At 41.8% G+C, this 24,113-nt stretch overlaps 1 protein-coding gene across 13 annotated transcripts in view; it reads right to left on the reverse strand.

Moving 5' to 3' along the window:
* The window catches only part of aak1a (AP2 associated kinase 1a), a 76,129-nt gene extending 74,473 nt beyond the window's left edge, over positions 1–1,656 (reverse strand). For all 13 annotated transcript variants that reach the window (XM_077223770.1, XM_077223769.1, XM_077223768.1 and 10 more), the window contains exon 1: positions 755–1,656. In XM_077223770.1, the coding sequence (XP_077079885.1) occupies positions 755–908 (154 nt within the window). In that variant the 5' untranslated portion in view covers positions 909–1,656. The remainder of the gene's footprint in view (positions 1–754) is intronic.
* Between the last annotated feature and the right edge of the window lie 22,457 nt (positions 1,657–24,113).

Genomic DNA, 24,113 nt, shown 5'->3' on the forward strand with positions numbered 1-24,113 from the left:
GTCAAAATACACATGAGGAGAAGCATCAGGATAATACATACAACATCAGCAATCACAGACATTCGCATTTGAACGGGATGAGATTTCTCAAAGCAGAGGACCATCAAGTTAGCCAAAAAAAAAAAAACAGTAGGTTATTTGCTCTGGAAGTTGTACTGAGGGTGTGTGAGAAAAACACAGACATGCCAGATGAAATAAATCAATAAAAACAATAAAGTTTGGCATAATGTCAAACATGCTGTTGACAGTTGAATACATGCTGACATGCAAAACTAGCATATGGCTTCAGAAGACTTGTGATACATATGCATAAGTCATTTTTGGTTACTTTAAAGGTAGTCTTAAGATGCTTTTTGTCACTTTTGGAGCTTGATATCGCCAGTCTCAATCCACTTTCATTATCTGGAAAAGAGCAGCGTTGACATTCTGCTCAACTTCTCCTTTTAGCTTCCAGGAAGAAAGTAGCCTAAGTCTTACTTGTTTGCAACAAGCCAACAACACAAAAGTAAATAATCACCAAATTTTCACTTTGGTGTTAAATAATAAATTGAACCTAAATTGAAACAGCACGCCTCACTACATGCAGTCAGCAAATATTTAGATGACGCATGAGTGACGACAGAGGCTCGGAGTCATTCATGAGGCATCGTTATTTATTTATTTATAGACATGGGCCGTAAAAGCATCAACAGTACGCACATTTAATACATTATTAGTCCTTATGAAAAGCAAAAAGTCACTTAAAGTCGCTTACCCTCAGCTATAGTCTCCTCCACTGTCACTTGATATCGTCCAATCGAGAAAACGCGTCCGATGAACGCGCCGGACCCCGCGCTGCCCCCCGCGACGGCTCCTGACCCGGGCCCCGAGCTCACCATCTCCCGTCGGGTATCGAAGAACTTCTTCATAGTCCAACAACCAGCAACACTCTTTCATTAAATCATGAAAAACAACCAGACTCTCGCGTACGTGTCGTTACCCAGATCCAACAAAGACTGGCAGATGCACAAATTATAGAAAAGCGCGATAATCTCTTAATATAAAACAGTCCAGTTCGAGACTCCCGAGGTACGCTCAGTGGACATCAAGTGTTAGGAGATCCGAAACAACTCAACTGCACTACAAGGAATCGGTTACCAGACCAGTAGAATGAGTCACCATTGACACATTATCTTCATACTTATACCTAAACACTAGCTTATAATAACATATCTGATGAGTGCCAACGTACTCCTGCCAGCTGCATAAACAAGCAGCTTTATTCCACGAGTCCTCTTGCCACGCTGTCTTTTATTATGCACTTGGTGTCCAGCAACGATTATCGGCAGCACAGCGTTCAGGAGTCTCTCTCTCCTCTCCGTTTGCTCATTCAATCATCACAGCTGATCCTCAGAACTGACGCTTGCCCGAAAACCCGGAAGTGCAACGTATACGCAGGGAAACAGCCGGTTCGATGGGGTTTTCTCTAAACAAAGTGAATATAGTGTTTAATCATTGTCTGCTGACGAGGTTAGATAAAAGAAACGGCCATACACAGGTAAACAGCAAGAATTAACCGCGCGTTAGGATGGACTCGGTCGTCTACAGTCAGTCACGCTCTCTGGTAGATGTTGTTTAACACAACGCGTAGACGTCAGCGAGGACGCGCACGTGTGTGTCCAATAAGAGCCACTAGAGGTCATCATTACACGCACGCCACAACATTACTAATCTGAGAACCAGAAAACCTTTTTTTTGTCATTATCTATTTATTTTTTTACAGTATATGGTCATTACATTGTTTCGACTCGGAGCTTAAGAAACAAATGGAGAATTTTTGTTTTTGAAAAAAACATTTTAATTATTTTTTTATGCTATGTCCTCGAGGAAACCAGGACTCATTTAATAAAATAAAGTGGAAAAAGACGCATGCAGGCACAAACAATGTTGTTTTTTCATTTACCAATACATTTTTAGGTTTCAGGCTTATTTTTAACCAAAATTTGTATAAAAATGATTCTTAACTATGTTATGAAACAAATGGCCTAACAGAGTGATTGGACATATTTACTTTATGCAATATGTGTGCAAAATGGCCTTAAATGGGTAGTCCCATTCTATGTATCTATACATTGAATCTAATTAGTATGTTGATGTGTTCCTGAGGCAACATGCAATAAAAAGTGTAATAATGGGAGTAATTACTTCATAGGAATTGCTGTCAAATCGATTTATATTTTATTTCTTGAAATTAAGGCTTGTGCTATGCAAAGGGCATTTGTTTATGTTTGTTTATGTATATCTGAGTTGGTTCTGGATCAAAACATGAAATGCGCAGAGAGTTTAATAGGTATGACACCGAATGGCTAACAAATGTCAAATTTAAATTTCAGTTTAGCCTAAATATTTATAAAAAATATTACTTGACTGTTAATACACACAAACGCTATGTATAGGTGTAAGCAAGTATAAGGTGAGAAATAATGTGGCATTAAAATCTATGGCTTGAGCTTGATTGTCCCTTGCATAATTTGAATTGTTTATTTCTTCAGATTTTTACAGAATTCCAAGGAGTTGCTGCTAAAAATGTACAGCAGGAGATTTTTGTCTCTGGACATCCATAATTCGTGTCCATAAAGGGATGACCTGGTCAAAGACAAAGTTCTCTTGCAACAAATTAATACACAGGCTGCATATAAAACGTTATCTTCTTGAATGTTTAGACTTATGCATTTACATAAGATTTTTGAGGCTGTCCAGTGTCCATGCAAAATTTGGTGCCATGCAAAAAAAAGTATTTCTGCCATAATCTAAAGCTAACTGGACACTTTATTACTTTTTGGTTTTAATTTATCAAGTTAATTTGTTCATTCATCTCCATTTTATTTATAGACCCAAGATGTTACAGCAATGTGAACACTCGTGCCTCACTGCTTCATAGTCTTCCAATTCTCCTTGGCGACGACGACTCAAGAGTTATAAGACTGTTTTGTAAGTGTCTATGTTTTTGTTAGTTTCAGTTTCTGAATATATTGAAGTACTCCAGTGATGTTTTATTCTAAGGCACATTTATTAAAGGTACTTAAAGGAGTAGTTCACTTCAGATTAAACATTTCCTGATAATTTACTCACCCCCAAGTCATGCAAGATGTTTATGTCTTTCTTTCTTCAGTTCCGGGGCGTAGGAATGAGTTTAACATTTGGGATCCTATATCGGAAACCTGACAGATCCGTTAATGGTTAATGGTTTGAACAGAAATACGTCATAAATTAACTACACTGCAAAACATTCACCAACATACTTTATTCTACTAAAAAGATACATTTGGAAAGAGAAGTAGGGAACGAGTATTGCATAGCCTGCCGCACTGTAGTAACATGGCAAGTTGTCGCTTTAGTGGATTTAAAATAGGCTATAATGGCGAATTCGGGTTCAAACACGTAGGCTCACTATTGGCCAACGCTGGTTATGTGTGTGATGCGTGTGTTGTACAACACAGAAACACTGCGCTAATACACTACGTCAACTGACTCGAGGCCCACAGAGAAGGAAATGAATAGTTGAAATAAAGTCGTTATTTTGGGTTTTTTTGCGCACAAAACGTATTCTCGTCGCTTGATAAACTAAAAGGGGTGGTAAAACACGATTTCACTTTTCTAACTTTAGCTAGTGTGTAATGTTGCTTTTTGAGCATTTAACATCTGCAAAGTTACAGCGCTCAAAGTTCAAAGCAAAGGGATATATTTGCTTTTAAAGAAATCAATTTCTAAGGACTACAGCAAACGGCCAGTAGGGACTACACGACATTCCTCCAGGGTTGCTGACGTCAGTAACCCCAATATTTACATATACCCCTCCTCCGAGAATACTAAATAAGGGCGAAGCCATTTTATATTGCTTTGGAGAAGAGTTGTTGTGGTATAGTAGGCTGTTGTTGCCGCAATCCCGTCAAAACACTGTTATTTTCATCCGGATTGCAGGTCCACTTTGTTCAGCCTTCCTAGGGTCGCTGGAGTTAGGGATCAATGGTTAAAATGTATTTTTAACTCGGTCCCTCATAATTATTACCCAAATCTGGCTCTCTGTGCTGCACATTTTACGGAGGAAAGCTTCCACAATCTTTGCGAGTTCAATGCAGGATTCGCACAACGGCTTTTCCTGAAAGATGGAGCAGTTCCAACTTTAAGAATAGAAGCTGTTGTTTACGGGCCACAATCTGTAAGTATGATTTATTTTTCGTCTATGTGTTTTCCTGTAATAGTTCGTATTGTTAATTGTACGTTGTAGCAAGGAAGTAAACAAATGACAATGCTGTTTGGCTATGCAAAACAGCTTGTTAAATGCTCATTCATACTTAACGTCATCCGACAAACAACTAACATTACAAACTTTTTTTTAATCTCAACAGCGAACTTGGAATTAGAGTAAATTATTCTTTGATTAGAGCTTTTCTGTATTGTTTATCGCTTGTTTATCTACAGGCATGCTAAACATGGTTCTGTGTTTGATTTGGCTAGTAAAGCCCATCTTTAGTGTTCGTTTTGGGTTAACGTTAATAGTTCTGGCGACAGATATTTGGCTACAATCGTTCTAAAAATACAAAAGTAACCGTGCCATACAGTCAGTAATGATCACTATAGATCCGCAGTCTTTACTCAAAAAATTCCTGAGGACTGTAGTATAATTTGTTAGAACGATTATATGAAAATCTTGTTTATGAAACTTATTTTTTGTAATACTATAATAATTAGTACAATTAAATAACAGCGTATCTAAAAAGTAATGACAACAACAAAAAACAAACCTTTCTGAAACGTTGTTTAAAGGGACTATGTGTAGTTTTTTAGGTATTTTATTATCTAAAATCAATATTTTTATTCATAAATATGTCCTCAATGGTGTTCAAATACCTCTGCCAATTATCTGACTTATCCTCGTAAACGAAGAATTTATTGTCTTTATATACATGTGACGGGTAGGTCCACGGAGGCTTCCATGTCGTTCCGCCATCTTGAAAAACTATAATAGCAGAGAGGGTCAAAAAGTACTAGGCCAACGCGTTTCCACAACGCGTTTTCGTTCAGAGCCAGCGTAACGTAACTGAAGCTGCAGAAACGGAGGAGCAGAGCAGTGAGAGGCGCTTGTCACTGCCCCGGCAAGTTTAAAGCAACACCAAGGAACTTTTCCTCTGCGGTCGCCCTACAGGTTGGAAGCAGAATTGTCCTTTACCGCTGTCATAAATAATGTAGCCTACCGCAGCCTACTGTCGCATGCGCACGCTCGCTGTTTATCCAGCACCGGCTTTGGAATCAACAATGGCCACAGACAAGGTAGAGTATGATGCATGATTTTATGAAAGACATCACAAACGAAGAAAAACTGTATGCCATAAAGCAGTCGAATTTTGTACTTCTTTGTGTGCTCCGGTAACTACCCGAAACCCGAAGTTACATAGTGCCAGTAAAAGCGATACAGACCACGTCAGGCTATGGCAGACGTGTCATTTAACCTATTGTAAGTCGACGTACCATCACAAGGGTCTTGGAAATATATTATGAAGGTTGAAAAACTACATAGTGTTACTTTAAAAGGCTGCATTGCACTATTATTATTCATACTGTAACATTCGTTTGTTCGTTGTGTCAAGTTGCAGTTTGTTTGAAATAACAAACCTGTTAACCCGAAGGATAACTCAACGAAGTGCTGTTAGAAGACACACATTTGAAAAAGCGAGGCGCTGGAGAGCACAATTCGTTCGAATGCAAAATACTATTGCACCACTAGATGGGAGAAATTCCTTGACAATGTCCCTTTAACAGCCGTTCTTGAACAGGTTCTGCTCGATCATCTTCACTAACATTCTCTGTGTCCGATTGGTTTTATTGGCGCCATTGTTTATAATGCACCAAAGCACAAACTACCAGTAAAGGTAAGGGGCGTGACGTTTCCGTAAAACTTGCAATAGGCGGTTAGCGAATTACAACACACTGGGCCAGCTAACCAATCTGAGCCCATTGCGTAGTTTTGAGGGACTGGCTTCATAGAACTCGGAAACTATTAGACTGTTTTTAAAAGGAGGGACAGAGCAGTGTAGAATAAAGGTAAAATATCTGAAAAATAATGCAATTTTTTTTAAAAAGAAGCATGAACACGTTACAGTGCACCCCACAAACACAATCAAGCCTTCGAAAAAATGTGTTTCACCACCCCTTTAAGATTGAGCCACTGTAGTCACTTGAACTATTTTAACGATGTCTTTAATAACTTTTCGGGGAACAAGTTTCAATCCCTTAGAAGCCTATGGAGGAGTGATCCAGCTCTCAGATTTAATCAAAAATATCTTAATTTGTGTTCCGAAGATGAACGAAAGTCTTACGGGGTTGGAATAACATGAGGGTGAGTAATCACTGACAGAATTTTCATTTTTGGGTGAACTATCCCTTTAAGATTGCACCCCTGTGTTCATATTTTTCATTCTGTTTTTTAGAGCAATTCTGGAGGAATTGGGTCTGCTGGGGAAGGCAACTCCAAAAAAAAAATGGGACAACTTAAAAAAAAAATTAAGAAAGTTAATACTGACATCTTTGCTTAGATTTATTGTGCTGTTGTTGTTAACAAGCCATGGTTAATTTGATCTGCCTTAGGATTGGAAGTGTCCTGGGACAGGTGAGGGTGTGAGTGGGAAACCCACTGCTGAAACTTGGCCCTGGTTTGTCCTCATGGATGAGGTGTTGAGACAGAGGCACTCCACCAACCCCCGTCCTCATTGCATCAATCCCTGAGGACAGACCAGGGCCGAGTTCAGCAGTGGGTGCCCACGGTGAGGAGGAGCCAGCACCACCAGCAGCAGCCCCACCAGCAGTAGCACCAGCACTAGCAGCACTAGCACCACAACCAGCAGAAGGATCACTAGCAGTAGCACCAGCACCACCAGCAGCAGCACTAGCAGCAGCACCACCAGCAGCAGCACTAGCACCAGCAATACTAGCAGTAGCACCACCAGCAGGAGCACTAGCAGTAACACCACCAGCAGCACCACCACCAGCACCAGCAGCAGTAGCAGCAGTACTAGCAGTAGCCCCAGCAGCAGCACTAGCAGCAGCACTAGCACCACCAGCAGCAGCACCACCAACAGTAGCACCCACTGCTGAAACTTGGCCCTGGTTTGTCCTCATGGATGAGGTGTTGAGACAGAAGCACTCCACCAATCCCCCATCCTCATTGCCTCAATCCCTGAGGACAGACCAGGGCCGAGTTCAGCAGTGGGTGCCCACAGTGAGGAGAAGCCAGCACCAGCACTAGCACCAGCAGCAGCAGCACCACCAGCAGTAGCACCAGCACTAGCAGCACTAGCAGCACTAGCACCACCACCACCACCACCACCAGCAGCAGCACCACTAGCAGTAGCACCAGCAGCAACACCACCAGCAGCAGCACTAGCAGTAGCACCAGCAGCATCACTAGCAGTAGCACCACCAGCAGCAGCCCTAGCAGTAGCACCACCAGCAGCAGCACTAGCAGTAGCAGCAGCACTAGCAGTGGCACCACCAGCAGCAGCACTAGCAGTAGCACCACCAGCAGCAGCACTAGCAGTAGCACCACCAGCAGTAGCACTAGCAGCAGCAGCACTAGCAGCAGCACTAGCAGTAGCACCACCAGCAGCAGCACTAGCAGTAGCACCACCAGCAGCAGCAGCAGCACTAACAGTAGCACCACCAGCATTAGCACTAGCAGTGGCACTACCAGCAGCAGCACTAGCAGTAGCACCACCAGCAGCATCACTAGCAGTAACACCACCAGCAGCAGCAGTAGCAGCAGCACTAGCAGCAGCAGCACTAGCAGTAGCACCACCAGCAGCAGCACTAGCAGTAGCACCAGCAGCAGCACTAGCAGCAGCAGCACTAGCACCACTAGCACTAGCAGCAGAAATAGCACCACCAGCAGCACCACTAGCAGCAGCACCACCAGCAGCAGCACTAGCAGCAGCACCACCAGCAGCAAGACCACCATCAGCAGCACTAACAGTAGCACCACCAGCAGCAGCACTAGCAGTAGCACCACCAGCAGCAGCACTAGCAGTAACACCACCAGCAGCAGCAGAACTAGCAGCAGCAGCACTAGTAGTATCACCACCAGCAGCAGCAGTAGCACCACCAGCAGCAGCACTAGCAGTAGCACCAGCAGCAGCACTAGCAGCAGCAGCACTAGCAGCAGTAGCACCAGCAGCAGCAGCACTAGCACCACCAGCAGTAGCACTAGCAGCAGCAGCACCAGCAGCACTAGCACCACCAGCAGCAGTAGCACCAGCAGCAGCACTAGCAGCAGTGGCACTGGCAGCAGCACTAGCAGCAGCACTAGCAGCAGCAGCACTGGCAGCAGCACTAGCAGCACCAGCAGCAGTAGCACCAGCAGCAGCACTAGCAGCAGTGGCACTGGCAGTAGCACCAGCAGCAGCACTAGCAGCAGCAGCACTGGCAGCAGCACTAGCAGTAGCACCAGCAGCAGCACCACCAGAGGTGGACATGGCGCTACAACGGGAGGCAGAGTAGAGGAGAGCTCGAGAGAGCAGGGAGAGGATGGACAGGCTGTTTGCTCTTCTTGAGCGAATGGTGGAGCAGTAGTTTTTTTTTTTAATTTGTAAAAGAGGAAACTAAGTTCTGTACAGTTTATTTTTGTGAATAGTTAAGTTAAAGGGAATAGTTCTGGACATTATTTATTGTTTTAATGACAGGTGCAATTTGGAAAAAAAACTTCAATACAATTTTTTGAAATAACATTTGAAAATGAAAAAAAATATTTATATAGATAAATAACGCTTTAAAACTATTTACAACATAACATATATCATCTGACAACATAATTTAAATCAACAGTACATAAAACAAGAGGCAGGGAGCAGGGAGACCCTGGTTGTGCTGCTGGACCTGGGTGGGCTCCACAATAGAAACCCTGGTAAGTCCTCTCTGCCGGTGGGACATCATCTAGGATGGTCTCCAGAGTGTTTGACTGCATAATTTCCACTGTCCACTGCATTGTCTAACAACAGGTTTCCAGGCCTGACTCAATCGACGGCTGCCATCTCACTGAGATCATTTCAAAAAGAGGGAAGAATAAAATAAATTAACTCGCATCCTCAAATCAAAGCGTTAAACATGTAAACCCATTCTATGGACATTCATTTTTGGTCTTGGCCATTATAGCTCTACACTTCTCCGACTTGCCTGTTACAAATAATCATGGTCAATGGGAACCTCCTCCAGGGCAGACACCTCTGCAGTCAGCTGGTCACGCCAGGGAGCACCGCTGACCGTCTCCAAAACATGCTCCCCCTCATCCTCTGCATCATCATCCTCATCCTCCGGGGCCGTGATGTCACCGGGGCCATGATGTCACTGGGGCCATGATGTCACCAACCCCAAGAAAGATGTTTTGGAGGATGGCACAGGCTGTGATGACCTGAAATGAAAAAACAAAACTAAAAAGAAATTAATTATTTTTTGGTTTTTTGCAAATGTATTTTCAATTCACTTATATGAGGCACAAAGGTGTGGTGCACCTCCAGCGCTTTCAGGAAGATGGCCCTGGTCTTCATCATCCCAAAAGCACGCTCTATAATGGAGCGTGCCCTGGAATGATGGAGATTAAAGCGCTGGGCTCCCAGACCTCGTACTGGCCTCTTGTAGGGAGTGATGAGGGGCAGTAGGTGTTGGAGACATGGGTACCCTCCGTCTGCCAGGATTAAAAACCTGTCCAGCACTGGCACGCTCAGGTTTATCCTGCAGTACAGGGGTCTGGTCTGATTTAGTGAAACAAAGAAAAGAGAAATTGTTTAGAGTTATGACAAAGTAATTGTTGGGAGATATATTGTGATACTTTAGTAAACTACTTTTAGTAAGTATTAATGGCACATTGGGGAAATATTACTAGTTATATTTAAAAACCTTACTTATTATGTACAAGTGTTATCTTGCATACTTGTACTTAATGTACTTTAGATATCAAGAGTAAAAGTAAAGTTATGTATTCGGCATAAAAAACCCTCCTTGTCATGGTTTTTAGATATGATGTTGTTGCATTAATATTACTGCTGCGCTATGTTTATGTTGCATTGTAATTCTGAATATGTTGTAGGTTGTTATATTTAAAGTACTTTACTGTTGAGTAGTCTACTATACAAAAATGCATCATATTGTATAAGACCATGTTTTTGTAGTGTTGCTGTCCTGTGTGAGAGAAAACCCCTCATTATTTCACATTTGTACGTGAATACTTAACGAATGTACTTGCTTACAGTCAACCACAGCATATTTTGCAAATGAAACGAGCACAATTTATTTACACAATATTAAGGAATTGTTGCTAACTACAGATGCGTCCCATATCAAAGGCGAGCGTGAGTACCTTTGCAGGATTGTTTAATAAAAAGAGGTAGGCTATATTACACTTTATTTATTTATTGTGTTTTATGCTTCAACTGCTTTAAAACAAAACACGCTGGAAACATGCCTAAATAAGATCACCATGATCAAGAGAATAAACTCCATAAAAATCACATCTTCGTAAGGTAGCCTATAAGTGAACATTTGAACAGCTTTATGTGTAGTTTGTATTTTCATAAGTATCATTACATTACTCAAGTACACCCAATAATTATGTACATTTTAAAGTGTAATCCAGCAATTAAGGACGCAACTTTTGAATTGGGATGCAGCAAACCAGATTACCTGGCCACGGTCTTGACCAAAGCTCAAAGGATCTGCCCTTATGTTGTTGAAGTTTGTTTATTTAAGAAATTCATAATGAATAATAATAAAGCAAGATACCCTGATGAAATATGTGAGATGTGTGGTTTATATAAACTGCAAGGGTAAAGTATAAATTCAAATTATTGTGACCAATGTGAAGGGGGAGGAAAATGTATACGTGCGTCACGTTTAGTCAATAAAACACTTCCGCATAGGATACACCTGTGTATCCTCGCTCATGACTCCTCTGAAAGCCTCCTCATTCCTCAATCCTTGACTTCTCTCGGTGCAATTAGAGAATTGAGATGCCCTTCAAGATGCCTGTGCTTGATTGGTTTCCGGGTCATAGGATGGAGGACAGAGGAGCGAGGAGATGAGGAGGGATATTGAGAAGCACCCTCGGAGCGTCATTCGAACGCGTCGTAGTTAGGGGACGTGGTCATAGTGGGGGAAAACACTGCGAACATCATGTGTATTTGAATGACAAAATGTCTTATTGCGAAGCATTGACGCCTGCCAACCGGCAACGATATATTGCTAAATTAACTGCAATAGGGTACGATTGCCCATATTTAATTAAAAACTGAGTCAATGACCCGACCAAATGGCCGGAGGTGTCGTTTCCAGACATATTTTGCTATCTGGTTGAATCTCCAGGTAAGACATCGCGGTAGCTACCGCCTACCGGTAACATTAGCCTATAACTCAATCATATGTTGCATACTATAACTCCATTAAACCTTTTCACTTACCAATTGTACGTATGCTTCACTCCAAACTATTGTCCTTTTGTAAAACGGTGATCAGTAGTACGAGGTTGCGGAGGGACTGTGCTGACAGTTATCCCTAACTCACAGACTGCAGTCTGTATTGAGTGTAACGTTAGACTGTAGCGATTGGCCTATCAAGCGAGCCTTCAGCTGATAACGCTAATGTGAATGAGACATCCCTTATTATCTTTACACCTCTGTATAGCCGTGAGTTTCCCGCTGACATGTTGCAATACTCTTCTTCAGTTTTTAATGCTTGCTTTAACATCACAACCGACATAACAAATGAATTACTCTTGAGTCAGATAAGCAAATTATTACCTTTTGACGTCACTACCGGGAAATAGCTTGATTCATTAATAAAGTCTAGGTTAAATGCGGTTAACTTGCGTTGTCGGGTTATTGGTTTGCATGTAAACCCGGACAACAGGTTATTTCAATAAGCTGATTTTTGGGAGTTATCAGCGTAATGTGTCTCACTAACACTACCAGACTGCATTCGCCCCAATGGAAAGCATATTTACACTGTCTGAATCATTCCCTATCCCCCTATAGTGAACTATATGCCATTCAACATATAGAAAATAGTAATTGAGTGAACAAGTACAATCAACACTTAATGGCAGTTTAACACTTATTCACTGTTGTGGTATGAATAATAAAACAAATGTGTTGTGTGTTAAGCTGCAAGCAAAAGTAATCATAGACAGCACATTCTCATATGAGCTCAGAAGCTCCTGCAGCCCAAGAAATATTTGATTTATTTACTTTTTCTAACATGCTGTCTTAAGTAGGACAGTTTGTTCTGTGTAGTATTACTGCATACCATTATTATATTATAATTACTACAAAAATATTACATGATTGATTTATTTCTTAAATTGTTTAATTGGTTTTAGTTTTACAAAATATTTCATAGAGTTAAAATACAAGTTCACACAAATACAACTTAAAAGATTTAAAAGCTACACATATTAATATATTTATTTAATAACGGCCTAAAAGATAAATACTTTAGATAAAAAGTCTTGAGTCTTATTTATTTGAAATTGTCTTGTGACATACAATGACATGTGATTCATCTAAATTTAAATATTGAATGAATCCAAACATACACACATATTATCAAAATTGTTTTTGTAAAAAATTCTCTGACAACTGCTTTGGCCCCAATATCCTTATCCTTGATATTTTTACTTTTTTTTTTCTTTTACAAAGTACTACTGCTGTCTACATGAAAATGTATAACTATTCCAAAAAGTATTGTCTGGACCTCAGCTGGAAATGAAATATGGAGGCTGGACTTCTTAGAACTTTAACTGAATACCCCTGATATACAGTGAAACACTGTAAATAGTTTAACATTGCATCATAAGTAATGCATTGCCATATAATTCATAATGAAAAACAGTAAAAAGACATTCCCAAAAGAAGTCTGTCTGATGTGATGTTGTGATGTTCCAGATCACAAAATGATTATATTTTATAATATATATTTTGATTCTCATTTCTGTTATCAGCAATGATTTAACATTATATCACTTGATGAAATATACAGTTGTAAACTGTTGTAAAATATACAGGCATCCTGTAATCCCTGAAACTGTCTCACCATATTTTTTATGGTGATTACAGTCACCATGAAAGCAAAACTGACAAATTGTTTTTTATGGAATGTTGAAGTATTTATTATAAATGGGTGAACAGTGCACCTCTTTTTTAATTTAAACTGTTTGTCTCTCCAATTCACCTATCCTGCATGTTTTTGGATTGTGGGGGAAACCGGAGCACCCGGAGGAAACCCACGCAGACACAGGGAGCACATGCAAACTCCACACAGAAAGACCTCCTGGCTCAGGAGAGGCCTTCTTTCTGTGAGGCAACAGTGCTACCCACTGAGCCTGCCCTTGATGATTATAAATAAATATATAAATAATTACATACAGGCGGAGGTTCCCACCTCCTGAGCCTTTAACATTGCTACAGTGCTGAAACCCTGGAGGAAGGAGGAACACGCTGTCAAAGAGCCCTCACCGCTGTGGGATTTCCGCAATGCCATTGAGCTGAACAGAATTTGTCACCATGGACGCTCGTGTCGGTGGACTGGAGGAACTCGCTGCCGTTCGCCTGGGTTGTGGAGGGGCAGCTGCCGCCCGACAGGGAGTGGAGTCGCCGTTTGCCTGAGACCGGAGCCTGCTGCCGCCCACCATGATGAGGAGGAGCAGGGAACAGGAGAGTCGCTGCCGGGTGCCTAAAGCCAGAGCAGTCAGAGGGCCGTTCACCAAGGGGTGTCCAGCACCACCGGCAGGCATCGCGGAGGAGTTCAACCAGCTGGAGGCCTGAATGGCCCTCTATAACTCTCATCTCTGTCTCTCCTCATCCTTCCGTCTCCTTTTCTCTCGCCTCGTCTGTCCTTTCCTCCACAGGTGCTGTGGCCGCTGTGACGGACTCGAGTGGGAATGGGGGAATGTGGCAAGCATGGAACGGAGCACGGCCGGTGGCGTAAGTGCTAATGAGCGTCACCTGCGTGCCACACCGGTCTCGAGTCACACAGAGTAGTTCCAGAAGGATAAAAGGAGGTGTGACTACAATGCAAGACGAGAGAGGACTAGGCCTGGATCTTAAGTTGTTTAAGATGGCGCCGCGGATGGCTGCCTCGGTGTGGAGCTCTCCAGCTATCGTGTTGTTTTTGTTTGTTTGTTTCTGCGTTTAGTCATTCTTTTCCTATCAGTTTCACCAAAGACGAACTACTGGACATTAGGAAACACACACCAGAAACCTTTTCTACAGTTTTTGATTATTCTGACGTTTTGCTGGACATTCTCGTCGGAGGGGCAGCGGTGTTGTTCAAACGCGCGTTCAGACGCAAATGCGGGAAGCGTGCCGGCGCGCTGGTTAAACTCCGCGAGTGCGGCCTGCGGACTGCACTCCCCAGTATTCATCTCGCGAATCTCCGATCCCTTCCTAACAAACCGGATGAACTTCTTCTCCTCACCCACACTAACAAGGATTTTTTAAACTCTGCTGCTTTGTGCTTTACTGAAACCTGGCTGAGTGAAGCCATACCGGACAACGCAATACATCTGCCGGGCTTCCAGCTGTTCTGAGCGGATCGCATCGCGGAGCAAACGGGGAAAACGAGAGGTGGTGGATTGTGTTTCTACATTAACGAAAGTTGGTGTTCAGATGTGACAACACTGAAGAAGATGTGCTCTCCTAATTTAGAGGCACATTTCATAAACTGTAAACCCTTCTACTTGGCTCGGGAATTTTCCTCCTTCATTCTCGTGAATGTTTACATCCCTCCAGACACGTGCGTGAGCACGGCGCTACAACAGCTGGCTGAACAAATAGCTGAAACGGAACAAAGGTACCCAGACTCTCTTTTAATCATTCTTAGGGATTTTAACAAAGCAAATCTTTCTCGTGAACTACCAAAATACAGACAGCACGTTACATGTCCCACCAGAGACAGTAATATACTGGACCACTGTTACACCACAATAAGAAATGCGTATCACTCGGTCCCACGGGCAGCTTTGGGGCTCTCTGATCACTGTTTGGTTCATCTCATACCGACCTACAGGCAGAAACTGAAATCAGCTAAACCTGTAATAAGGACTGTAAAAAGATGGACTAATGAAGCAGAGCAGAATCTACAGGCCTGCTTTGATTGCACTGATTGGACTGTTTTTGAAGCTGCTACCAACGATCTGGATGAGCTCACAGATACTGTAACATCATATATAAGTTTCTGTGAACATGCATACATTCCTACCAGGACATTCTTATCATTCACTAATGATAAACCATGGTTTACTGGGAAACTCAAACACCTTCGTCATGCCAAAGAGGATGCTTACAGAAGTGGGGATAAAATCTTGTATAATCAGAACAGAAACAGATTGACAAAGGAGATCAGAGTTGCTAAAAGGAACTACTCTGATAAACTGAAAAAACAGTTTTCATCCAACGACCCATCATCAGTCTGGAATGGCCTGAGGAACATCACCAACTGCAAGTCACCATCCCCTCGATCTGTGGACAATGAACACCTGGCTGACGATTTAAATTCATTTTACTGCCGGTTTGAAAAGCCCTCATTCACACCACACACCCGGTCTGATATGCACTTCACACATTCACCATCACCTCCTGCACTCCCACTCTCTGGACTTAATGACTACAGACCTGTCGCTCTCACGTCTGTGGTCATGAAGTCGTTTGAAAGACTGGTGCTGGCCCACCTGAAGAACATCACCGGACCACTGCTGGATCCCTTTCAGTTTGCTTACAGAGCAAACAGGTCTGTGGATGATGCAGTCAACATGGAACTGCATTATATCATGCAACATCTCGACAGACCAGGGACTTATGCAAGAATCCTCTTTGTAGACTTCAGTTCGGCCTTCAATACCATCATGCCTGGTCTTCTCACAGCCAAACTGACCCAGCTCTCCATGCCATCCTCGATCTGTCAGTGGATCACCAGCTTCCTGACGGACCGGCAGCAGCGAGTGAGACTGGGGAAACACACATCCAAGACACTCACAATCAGCACTGGCGCCCCCCAAGGATGCGTTCTCTCCCCACTGCTATTCTCCCTGTACACTAATGACTGCACTTCTAAAGACCCCACTGTCAAGCTCATGAAATTTGCAGACGACACCACTGTCATCGGCCTCATCCAAAACGGTGACGAGTCTGCTTACAGACTGGAGGTTGAACAGCTGGCTGTCTGGTGCAGTTATAACAACCTTGAGCTGAACACGCTCAAAACAGTGGAGATGATCGTGGACTTCAGGAGGAACAGCCCAACACTCCCCCCAATCACCATCATGAACAGCACTGTGGAAGCAGTGGAGTCATTCAGGTTCCTGGGAACTATCATCTCTCAGGACCTGAAGTGGGACAATCACATTGATTCCACTGTGAAAAAGGCCCAGCAGAGACTGTACTTCCTTCGCCAGCTGAGGAAGTTCAACTTGCCACAGGAGCTGCTGATTCAGTTCTACTCAGTCGTCATTGAGTCTGTCTTATGCACTTCCATCACTGTCTGGTTTGGTTCAGCAACCAAATCAGACATCAGGAGACTACAACGGACAGTCCGGACTGCGGAGAGGATTATTGGTGCCCCCTGCCATCCCTCCAGGACCTGTACTCTTCCAGAGTGAGGAAGAGAGCAGGTAAAATCCTCACAGACTCCACTCACCCTGGACACCACCTGTTTGAACTGTTACCGTCAAGACGGCGACTCAGATCACTGGCCACAAGAACATCTCGGCACAGGAACAGTTTCTTCCCACAGGCCATCTCCCTTCTGAACAGTTAACATATCTCCCAAGGCATATGCCTGTAAGTGCAATACTCCCACTGTTTAGTGCAATATCTTAAAAATTTAGGTGATATTTATATTTATTCATACTATACAAAATACTGTAAATATGTTCATTATCTGTAAATGTTTATTCTGACAAAACCGAACTGTGACCATATATTTTTATAGTATTTTCATATTTTTTATAATTTTATTTGTAGAATTTGTATTACTATTTGTATTACTATTACTTGTTGTATCTGTATTTGTATATGTGCACTGGAAGCCTTAGTACCAAGGAAAATTCCTTGTGTGTGCAAGCACACTTGGGAATAAAGCCCTTTCTGATTCTGATTCTGATTACAGTAGTTCTAATTTATGCAGCAGTCCATTAGGGGCTGCCGTTTTACTTGCGTTTTATGGTTAAAATGATTTTTAGATGAAAGTTTGTTGAACATATTGCTACAATATAATTAAAAATATTTTTTAAATAAGCATGTAACATGTAATAGCTGCTTTGATTTTTATAACAGTTAATTATAAATATCTAGTTTCATAAATATTGTTTTCTTCATTTGCAAAGTGCATGTAAGCTGTGCTTTGGCCTGTAATTGCATCCATCATATTGCCAAAAGTATTGGGACACCCCTCCAAATCATTGAATTCAGGTGTTCCAATCACTTCCATGGCCACAGTTGTAAAAAATCAAGCACCTAGGCATGCAGACGCTTCTACAAACATTTGTGAAAGAATGGGTCGCTCTCAGGAGCTCAGTGAATTCAAGTGTGGTACCGTGATAGGTTGCCACCTGTGTCCATTCGTGAAATTTCCTAACAAAGTGGAAGCAATTGGGAACAACAGCAACTCAGCCACAAAATGGTAGGCCATGTGAAATCACAGAGCGGGGTCAGCGTATGCTGAGGCACACAGTGTGCAGAAATCACCAACTTTCTGCAGTCAATAGCTTCAGACCTCCAAACTTCGTGTGGCCTTCAGATTAGCTCAAGAACTGTGCGTAGGGAGCTTCATGGAATGGGTTTCCATGGCCGAACAGCTGCATCCAAGCCTAACATCACCAAGTGCAACTCAAAGCGTGGGATGCAGTGGGGTAAAGCACGCCGCCACTGGACTCTAGAGCAGTGAAGACATATACTCTGGAGTGATGAATCACGCTTATCTTTCTGGCAATCCGATAGACGAGTCTGGGTTTGACGGTTGAGAGGAGAACGGTACTTGCCTTACTGCATTGTGCCACGTATAGAGTTGCGAATAAATGCTTCAGCATACCACGACATTTTGGACAATATCATGCTCCCAACTTTGTGGGAACAATTTGGGGATGGCCCCTTCCTGTTCCAACATGACTGTACACAAGTGCACAAAGCAAGGTCCATAAAGACATGGATGAGCGAGTTTGGTGTGAAGGAACTTGACTGGCCTGAGTTTAACCCGATAGAACACCTTACGGATGAATTATGCCTGGTTCAGATTACACGATTTTAGCCCGATTTTGGCATGATCCGTTAGACGTAGGGTGTCGTGGGGATTCGTAAACGACAACGGGCGTCGGGACGCAAGATTCGATCGTATCATCTCGTATAGTGTGTCATAGTGGGCGACAACCTACATCGCGTCTGCGATGCTTCACGACATCACGACAAAAAGACTAGCATGTTTAATTTTTTTAACGGTCGTCCACGACGGGTTCCGTCACATGTATGAAGTTGACCAATAGGAGCACAGAAGCTTTTCTGTACACAACTTTCAAAAATGGCAGATCGAAAGAGACGATGGTGCTACTAGGTGGAGTTATGCCATGGAGGAAAGGTTCGTGGAGCTGTGGCAAGAGTACTCCTGCCTATATGATGTGTCATCGAGGGAGTACCATGACAGAATGCAAAAAGAAAAATGCTGCCGAAGGATAGCAGAAACACTTCAGCAACCCAGTGAGTACTGAAAATAGCATTAAGCTAGCTAATCATTCATTAAGTTTTCCTTCGCTATAGAGCAAATTGTTTGTGTGATTATGTATGTATGTGTATGAGTGAGTGCGTGCGTGTGTGTGAGTGAGTCTCTCTGTCTGTGTGTGTGTGTGTGCGTGCGCATATGTAGGCCATGTACAGTATCTGTGAATGAACGAGAGTGAGTTTGAGTGTGTGTGATTATGTATGTGAGTGCGTGTGTGTGTGTGTACGCGCGCACATGTAGGCCATGTATGTGTGAATGAACGAGAGTGAGTGAGTTTGATTGTGTGATGTATGTATGTGCTGAGTGAGTGCGTGCGCATGTATGAGTGAGTGCATGAGCGAGTCTCTCTCTCTGTGTGTGTGTGTGTGTGTGTGTGTGTGTGTGTGTGTGTGTGTGTGTGTGCGCGCGCGCGCGCGAGTGCGTCCGAGTGAGTGAGTGAGTGTGATTGACAATTACAGAGACTAGATTTTACAATTGTAATCTGATTTCTTACCTACAGCCGGTGAGGTCCAAACGAAAGCTGCTTCCCTCCGAACACACTATGGGAAAGTACTCCGTTCAAAACCGAGTGGCAGCGGCGACAAAGAATTAACTTCCAGACAGAAGTGGATTTTAAAAAACCTGCAGTTTCTACAGCCTTTTGTTGTACAACGTGTGTCTCAATCTACACTGAATGTAAGTTTGGGGTAAAGGTTGTTACAGTACTTTCCAACTTTTAAATACATTTGTGAGCTTTCTGTAGTAGATGCTTCCAAATATGTATTGTGCCATTACTTGTTATGCCTGATATTTCATACAACTTGTTTTATCATAGTTGGATGACTTGGAACACAGCATCGCAGATGAGGGTGGAGAAGATCAGGAGACAGAGGAGGATGTCTTCGAGTCATCCACCTCCACCTCCACCTCCACCTCCCACCACACATCTGGACCATCAACTCCACATACATCACTTGAAGCCTCATCATCCCACCAGCATCGTCAGGTTCCTGAAAGAGCACATTACAAACCCCCCAAAAAGTTACGAGACAAATCATTAGATGAACTTGAAATGGAGAAAGTAAACATTTTAAAAAATTTATCTGAAACACTGGTAAATGCCGGTACGGATGTTGATCAAACATTTGGCAAACAGGTAGTTACTGAGATTAAGCTAATTAAAGACCCACTGACCAAGATGAGACTCCGTCGTAACATCCTTATGATGTTATACAATGCACATGAAAATGAGGCCAGATAAGCATTACATCCTGGCGCCCAAACACCTTGGCAGGGACACACAAATTTAAATCAACCTTGAAATACATCCATTCATGTACCCTCTGTAACCCCTCCAGTGAGCTACCTCAGGGCAGTAGAAGCATAGACAGTAAAAGAAATGGACACAGCGACCCCGTTGATTTCAACGGAGAGAGTTGAAGCCAAACATGGGCACTCACTTCCTGATAGCCAAGCGTTCTGCGCAGGCTCAAACTGAGCTTGATGACGTAGATGTCACGTGAGCAACCTGACTGACAGTTGTAAATCTTCTAGTAGCTGTGCCAAGGATATTTGAAGTGTATTAACAGTAGCATTATGAGCAGAACACATGGGTATGCAATATGAACAATATAGACAGATATGTGCAGTTTAATAACAGTAACATTTTAAGAGTAGTGTGGGTGTGTGTGGTTGACCCTGTCAAAGCAGCCCCATGGACGTGGTTATAATAATTAATTTAATATAACATATTACGCTATATAATTACAATATGACATGATAAAAGAAGTGGCTAAAATCGACTTTAAAATAGCCTACTTTAGGATTGTAATCGTTTGAGTAGCCTATCTGCAGTTCTAGTAATTTTAGTTAGTTAGTTTAGTTTATTTTGAACATGTTTATGTATATATCTATTAGATTTAAATATTTGGCTAGTACACACACACACACACATAATACAATCAAACATAACAGATAAATAAATGCATGTAGGCTACAGCACAATCTTCCATAATTATTAAAAATGATTCAAATATAGGCACATATGCAAATAATTTTTCCCCTTCTTTTTCGTTTCCTTCTACATCAAACAGAATAATAACCCATCCAAAAAATACTTCTTAGTATGAGCCCAGGAACCATATAATAATGTCCCCTCGAGTCATTTTCGTATCCATTCAATATTACATGACCATATAATATTCCAATATATAAAGAATTGTGAGCTAGGTGTAAAATCATGTAGTTTTGGCTAATAAATCACGGTCACAAACACTTGAACAAAACCGTTTTTCTTTATTTCACGTTATGTAGGCATTTTGTACATATGGCTTCCGAACGGGATCACATTCACCTTCAAGCGTAGATGTGTAAATAAATAAAGGAACAACGTTAACCGCGATAGACATTGAGATGTTTTTTTTCTTCTTCCATTGCCTGTATAATTTCCTGATAATTAATTTCCCCATCCCCCGTAGGTGTAGTAGTAGATAAATAATTTAAAGTTCGTGGATAAATGTTACTTCATATGTATTCACTTGCCACATATTATAATACAATTATTTCCAATTCCTCAAAAACGTTGTTTAAATATTTTGTCGCGTTGCTTTTATGGATTCTATCTATGCCATGGGCTGACTTTAGACAGTAAAAGACTGCCTGCGAGACTGTGCGAGCTTCTCCTCCTGTCTATACGGTAATGTCTCTATTGTGCGACATAAAGTCGCGTGGTTATGACGCAATTTTTAGCCTATTTTTACAAGAATGGCTTCTACGGGGCCATAACGTAAGATACAAAGTAATGGAGCCTTTTATACATTGTCGTGTTTCTTTAGAAATAAATAATGGACAAATGGAGTCTTTGGACACCTCAGATGTAAAGTTATTCGCTGTCAAAGTGACGCCAAAATGAATGGGAGTCAATGGGATGCTAACAGCAGGTGATAGCCAGCTACAATGGCGGCTCCCGCGAGGCAGCTTCAACTTCCGGCTGATGGATTACCCCCTTGAGTAGAAGTGGCATATGACCAGGAAATAAATGGGGTGTAAGTTCAAGTATTGATCCCTTTTTTTGTGTGTGGTGGTGCTAGACTGCAGTCACAATGTGTCTTAAATGCTGTTTGTTGTTGGTACTTTGAATCCTGTTTATGTTTAAGCTGTTTTGCAATATTTGTACATTTTAAAAGGGTTAATGTTTGCAAGTCATTTTCTCTTTGATCAAAACTTACGACATATGAAATGAGTCAAGAAAAGTGTTATTTGATTTCTATAAAAGATTTTACTAAAGAAAATGTATCTTGTGCATTTTTAAAACACAAATCATATTACCTTCTTTAACCATTACACATTCTACTATTTTTTTTATTACACATATATAATTAAGTCTTTAAAAGGGTTAATTCACCCAAAAAATTATTCTGTCAGTAATTACTCACCCTCATGTCGTTCCAAACCCTTCGTTCATCTTCGGAACACAAATTAAGATATTTAAAAGTATCTTAATTTGTGTTCCTAAGATGAATGAAGGTTTTACAGCTTTGGAACGAGATGAGGGTGAGTAATTAATGACAGAATAAATTCTTTGGGTGAACTATCCCTTAACATTTTACTAAAGTTTTCAACCTTTCTGTTGGTTGTATATTGTACTAATTTGTATAGTGTAAAAAAAAAACAGGAAGTCTTTCTGAACGAGTGTTCTAAACGTCTTGCAAAAATGGTCAATATGAAAAGATTTAACCAGTTGTTGCTTAAATCATATTTTCCTGCTAGGAAACAGATCCAGCAGGTGAAAGAAAATATTTCTTTAAATTGTCTCTGATTTTTGGCGGTGGTTGTGGCATTCTGTGCACTGCTTGCTGCAACAGAGGGGAGTTCTCCATCCCTTCTCCAAGCTCCAGGAACCATGTTGTAATTGTCATCTTCTACATCTGCAAAGGCTGAAGGCAGGTCTGCACATCTGACGCCTTCTTCCTCAGGAAGTTGTGCACACAGAGTGCAGCTAGTGTAACTGTTGTCACTTTCTCAGGCTCCAGTGCAATGTTGGAAAGAAAAACACAGAGTCTATTGGCCAAAATGCCAAATGCGTTTTCAACTGTACGCCTTGCCCTTGATAGCCTGTAGTTGAATATTCGCTGCCCATGGTCCAGATTTCGGAAGGGGTATGGCTTCATCAGGTCGATTCGGAGAGGGAAAGCTTCATCACCAACAAAAGCATATGGCAAAGATATGGTACTCCCTGGTAGTGGCTCTGGGGGTGGGACATTCAGCAGATCTCTGTCCATGGAAGCTCGGAGGTCTGACTGGCCAAATATTCCTCCATCTGACACTCTTCCTTGTACGCCAACATTTGCATAAATAAATCTGTAATCTGCTTTGACTACTGCCATGAGTACAACAGAAAATCTGGACTTGTAGTTGTGGTAAGTACTTCCAGAGTTTGCAGGTGGCTGGATGTAGATGTGCTTTCCATCTATGGCTCCTAAGCAATTAGGAAATTGCCATTTGTTTTCAAATCCCATTGCCACCTCTCTCCACTCTGCCTCCGTTGTAGGAGTCTGAAAAAACACCATATATAATTAATACATGTATAAATACATGTTCTCTCATTTTTACAGAGGTTATAATATACTTTAAAAAAAAATTCTAAAGTCCACTAATTATAATTTAGAAAATCCATGATCTACTCTGGTTTTGACTCTCCGGGTAAAACACTTGGTTTTGGGACTTCTCCATTAAAGGCTTCTCTTTGTGTGTCCACCGTACATCTATCTTTTATTTACATCAAATGACTTACCTTTAAATGTTCATCCTTTAAGACTCCATACAAGGCTTGACAAGTCTCCATTACTTTCTCACTGATGGTACAACGGCCGATCCGGTACTGGAAGCTCAGAGATCTAAACGTCTCTCCTGTGGAAAGGAGCATGTGTATAAGGTGTATAATACACCATGGCCTGGTTTTACAGAAATGGCTAATTAAGCAAATATTAGGCATTCAATTAATTAGGGCATCTGAGCAGCTTTTTAAACTTGCCTTAAAAACATTACTGGTGTGCATCTTGAAACAAAACAATGTCACTAACATATTTTAAGTCATATTTTAAGTGCATAGGCTATTGCTTTCAGTTTAGACAGCTCAAACTTGCATTTTAGTCTGGGACTAGCTTACATTTTGTCTGTGAAACGAAGGTCATATGATTTTTTTTAAATGGACTTTTTACCGGTAGCAAGGAATCTTAGCGTAAGTGACTCGCAAGAGTATAAATTCTTGCACTGATTGCTCTTCTCAGTTTTGTGTCCCTTCTTTGGATAAATGGTGTGACTTTGCCAAGCAAGTAGCTGAAATCCTCCACATC

This window comes from Siphateles boraxobius, unplaced genomic scaffold (assembly GCF_051911475.1).
Source record: "Siphateles boraxobius isolate OS27281-9 unplaced genomic scaffold, OSU_SipBor_1 9, whole genome shotgun sequence".
Classification (NCBI taxonomy): domain Eukaryota; kingdom Metazoa; phylum Chordata; class Actinopteri; order Cypriniformes; family Leuciscidae; genus Siphateles; species Siphateles boraxobius.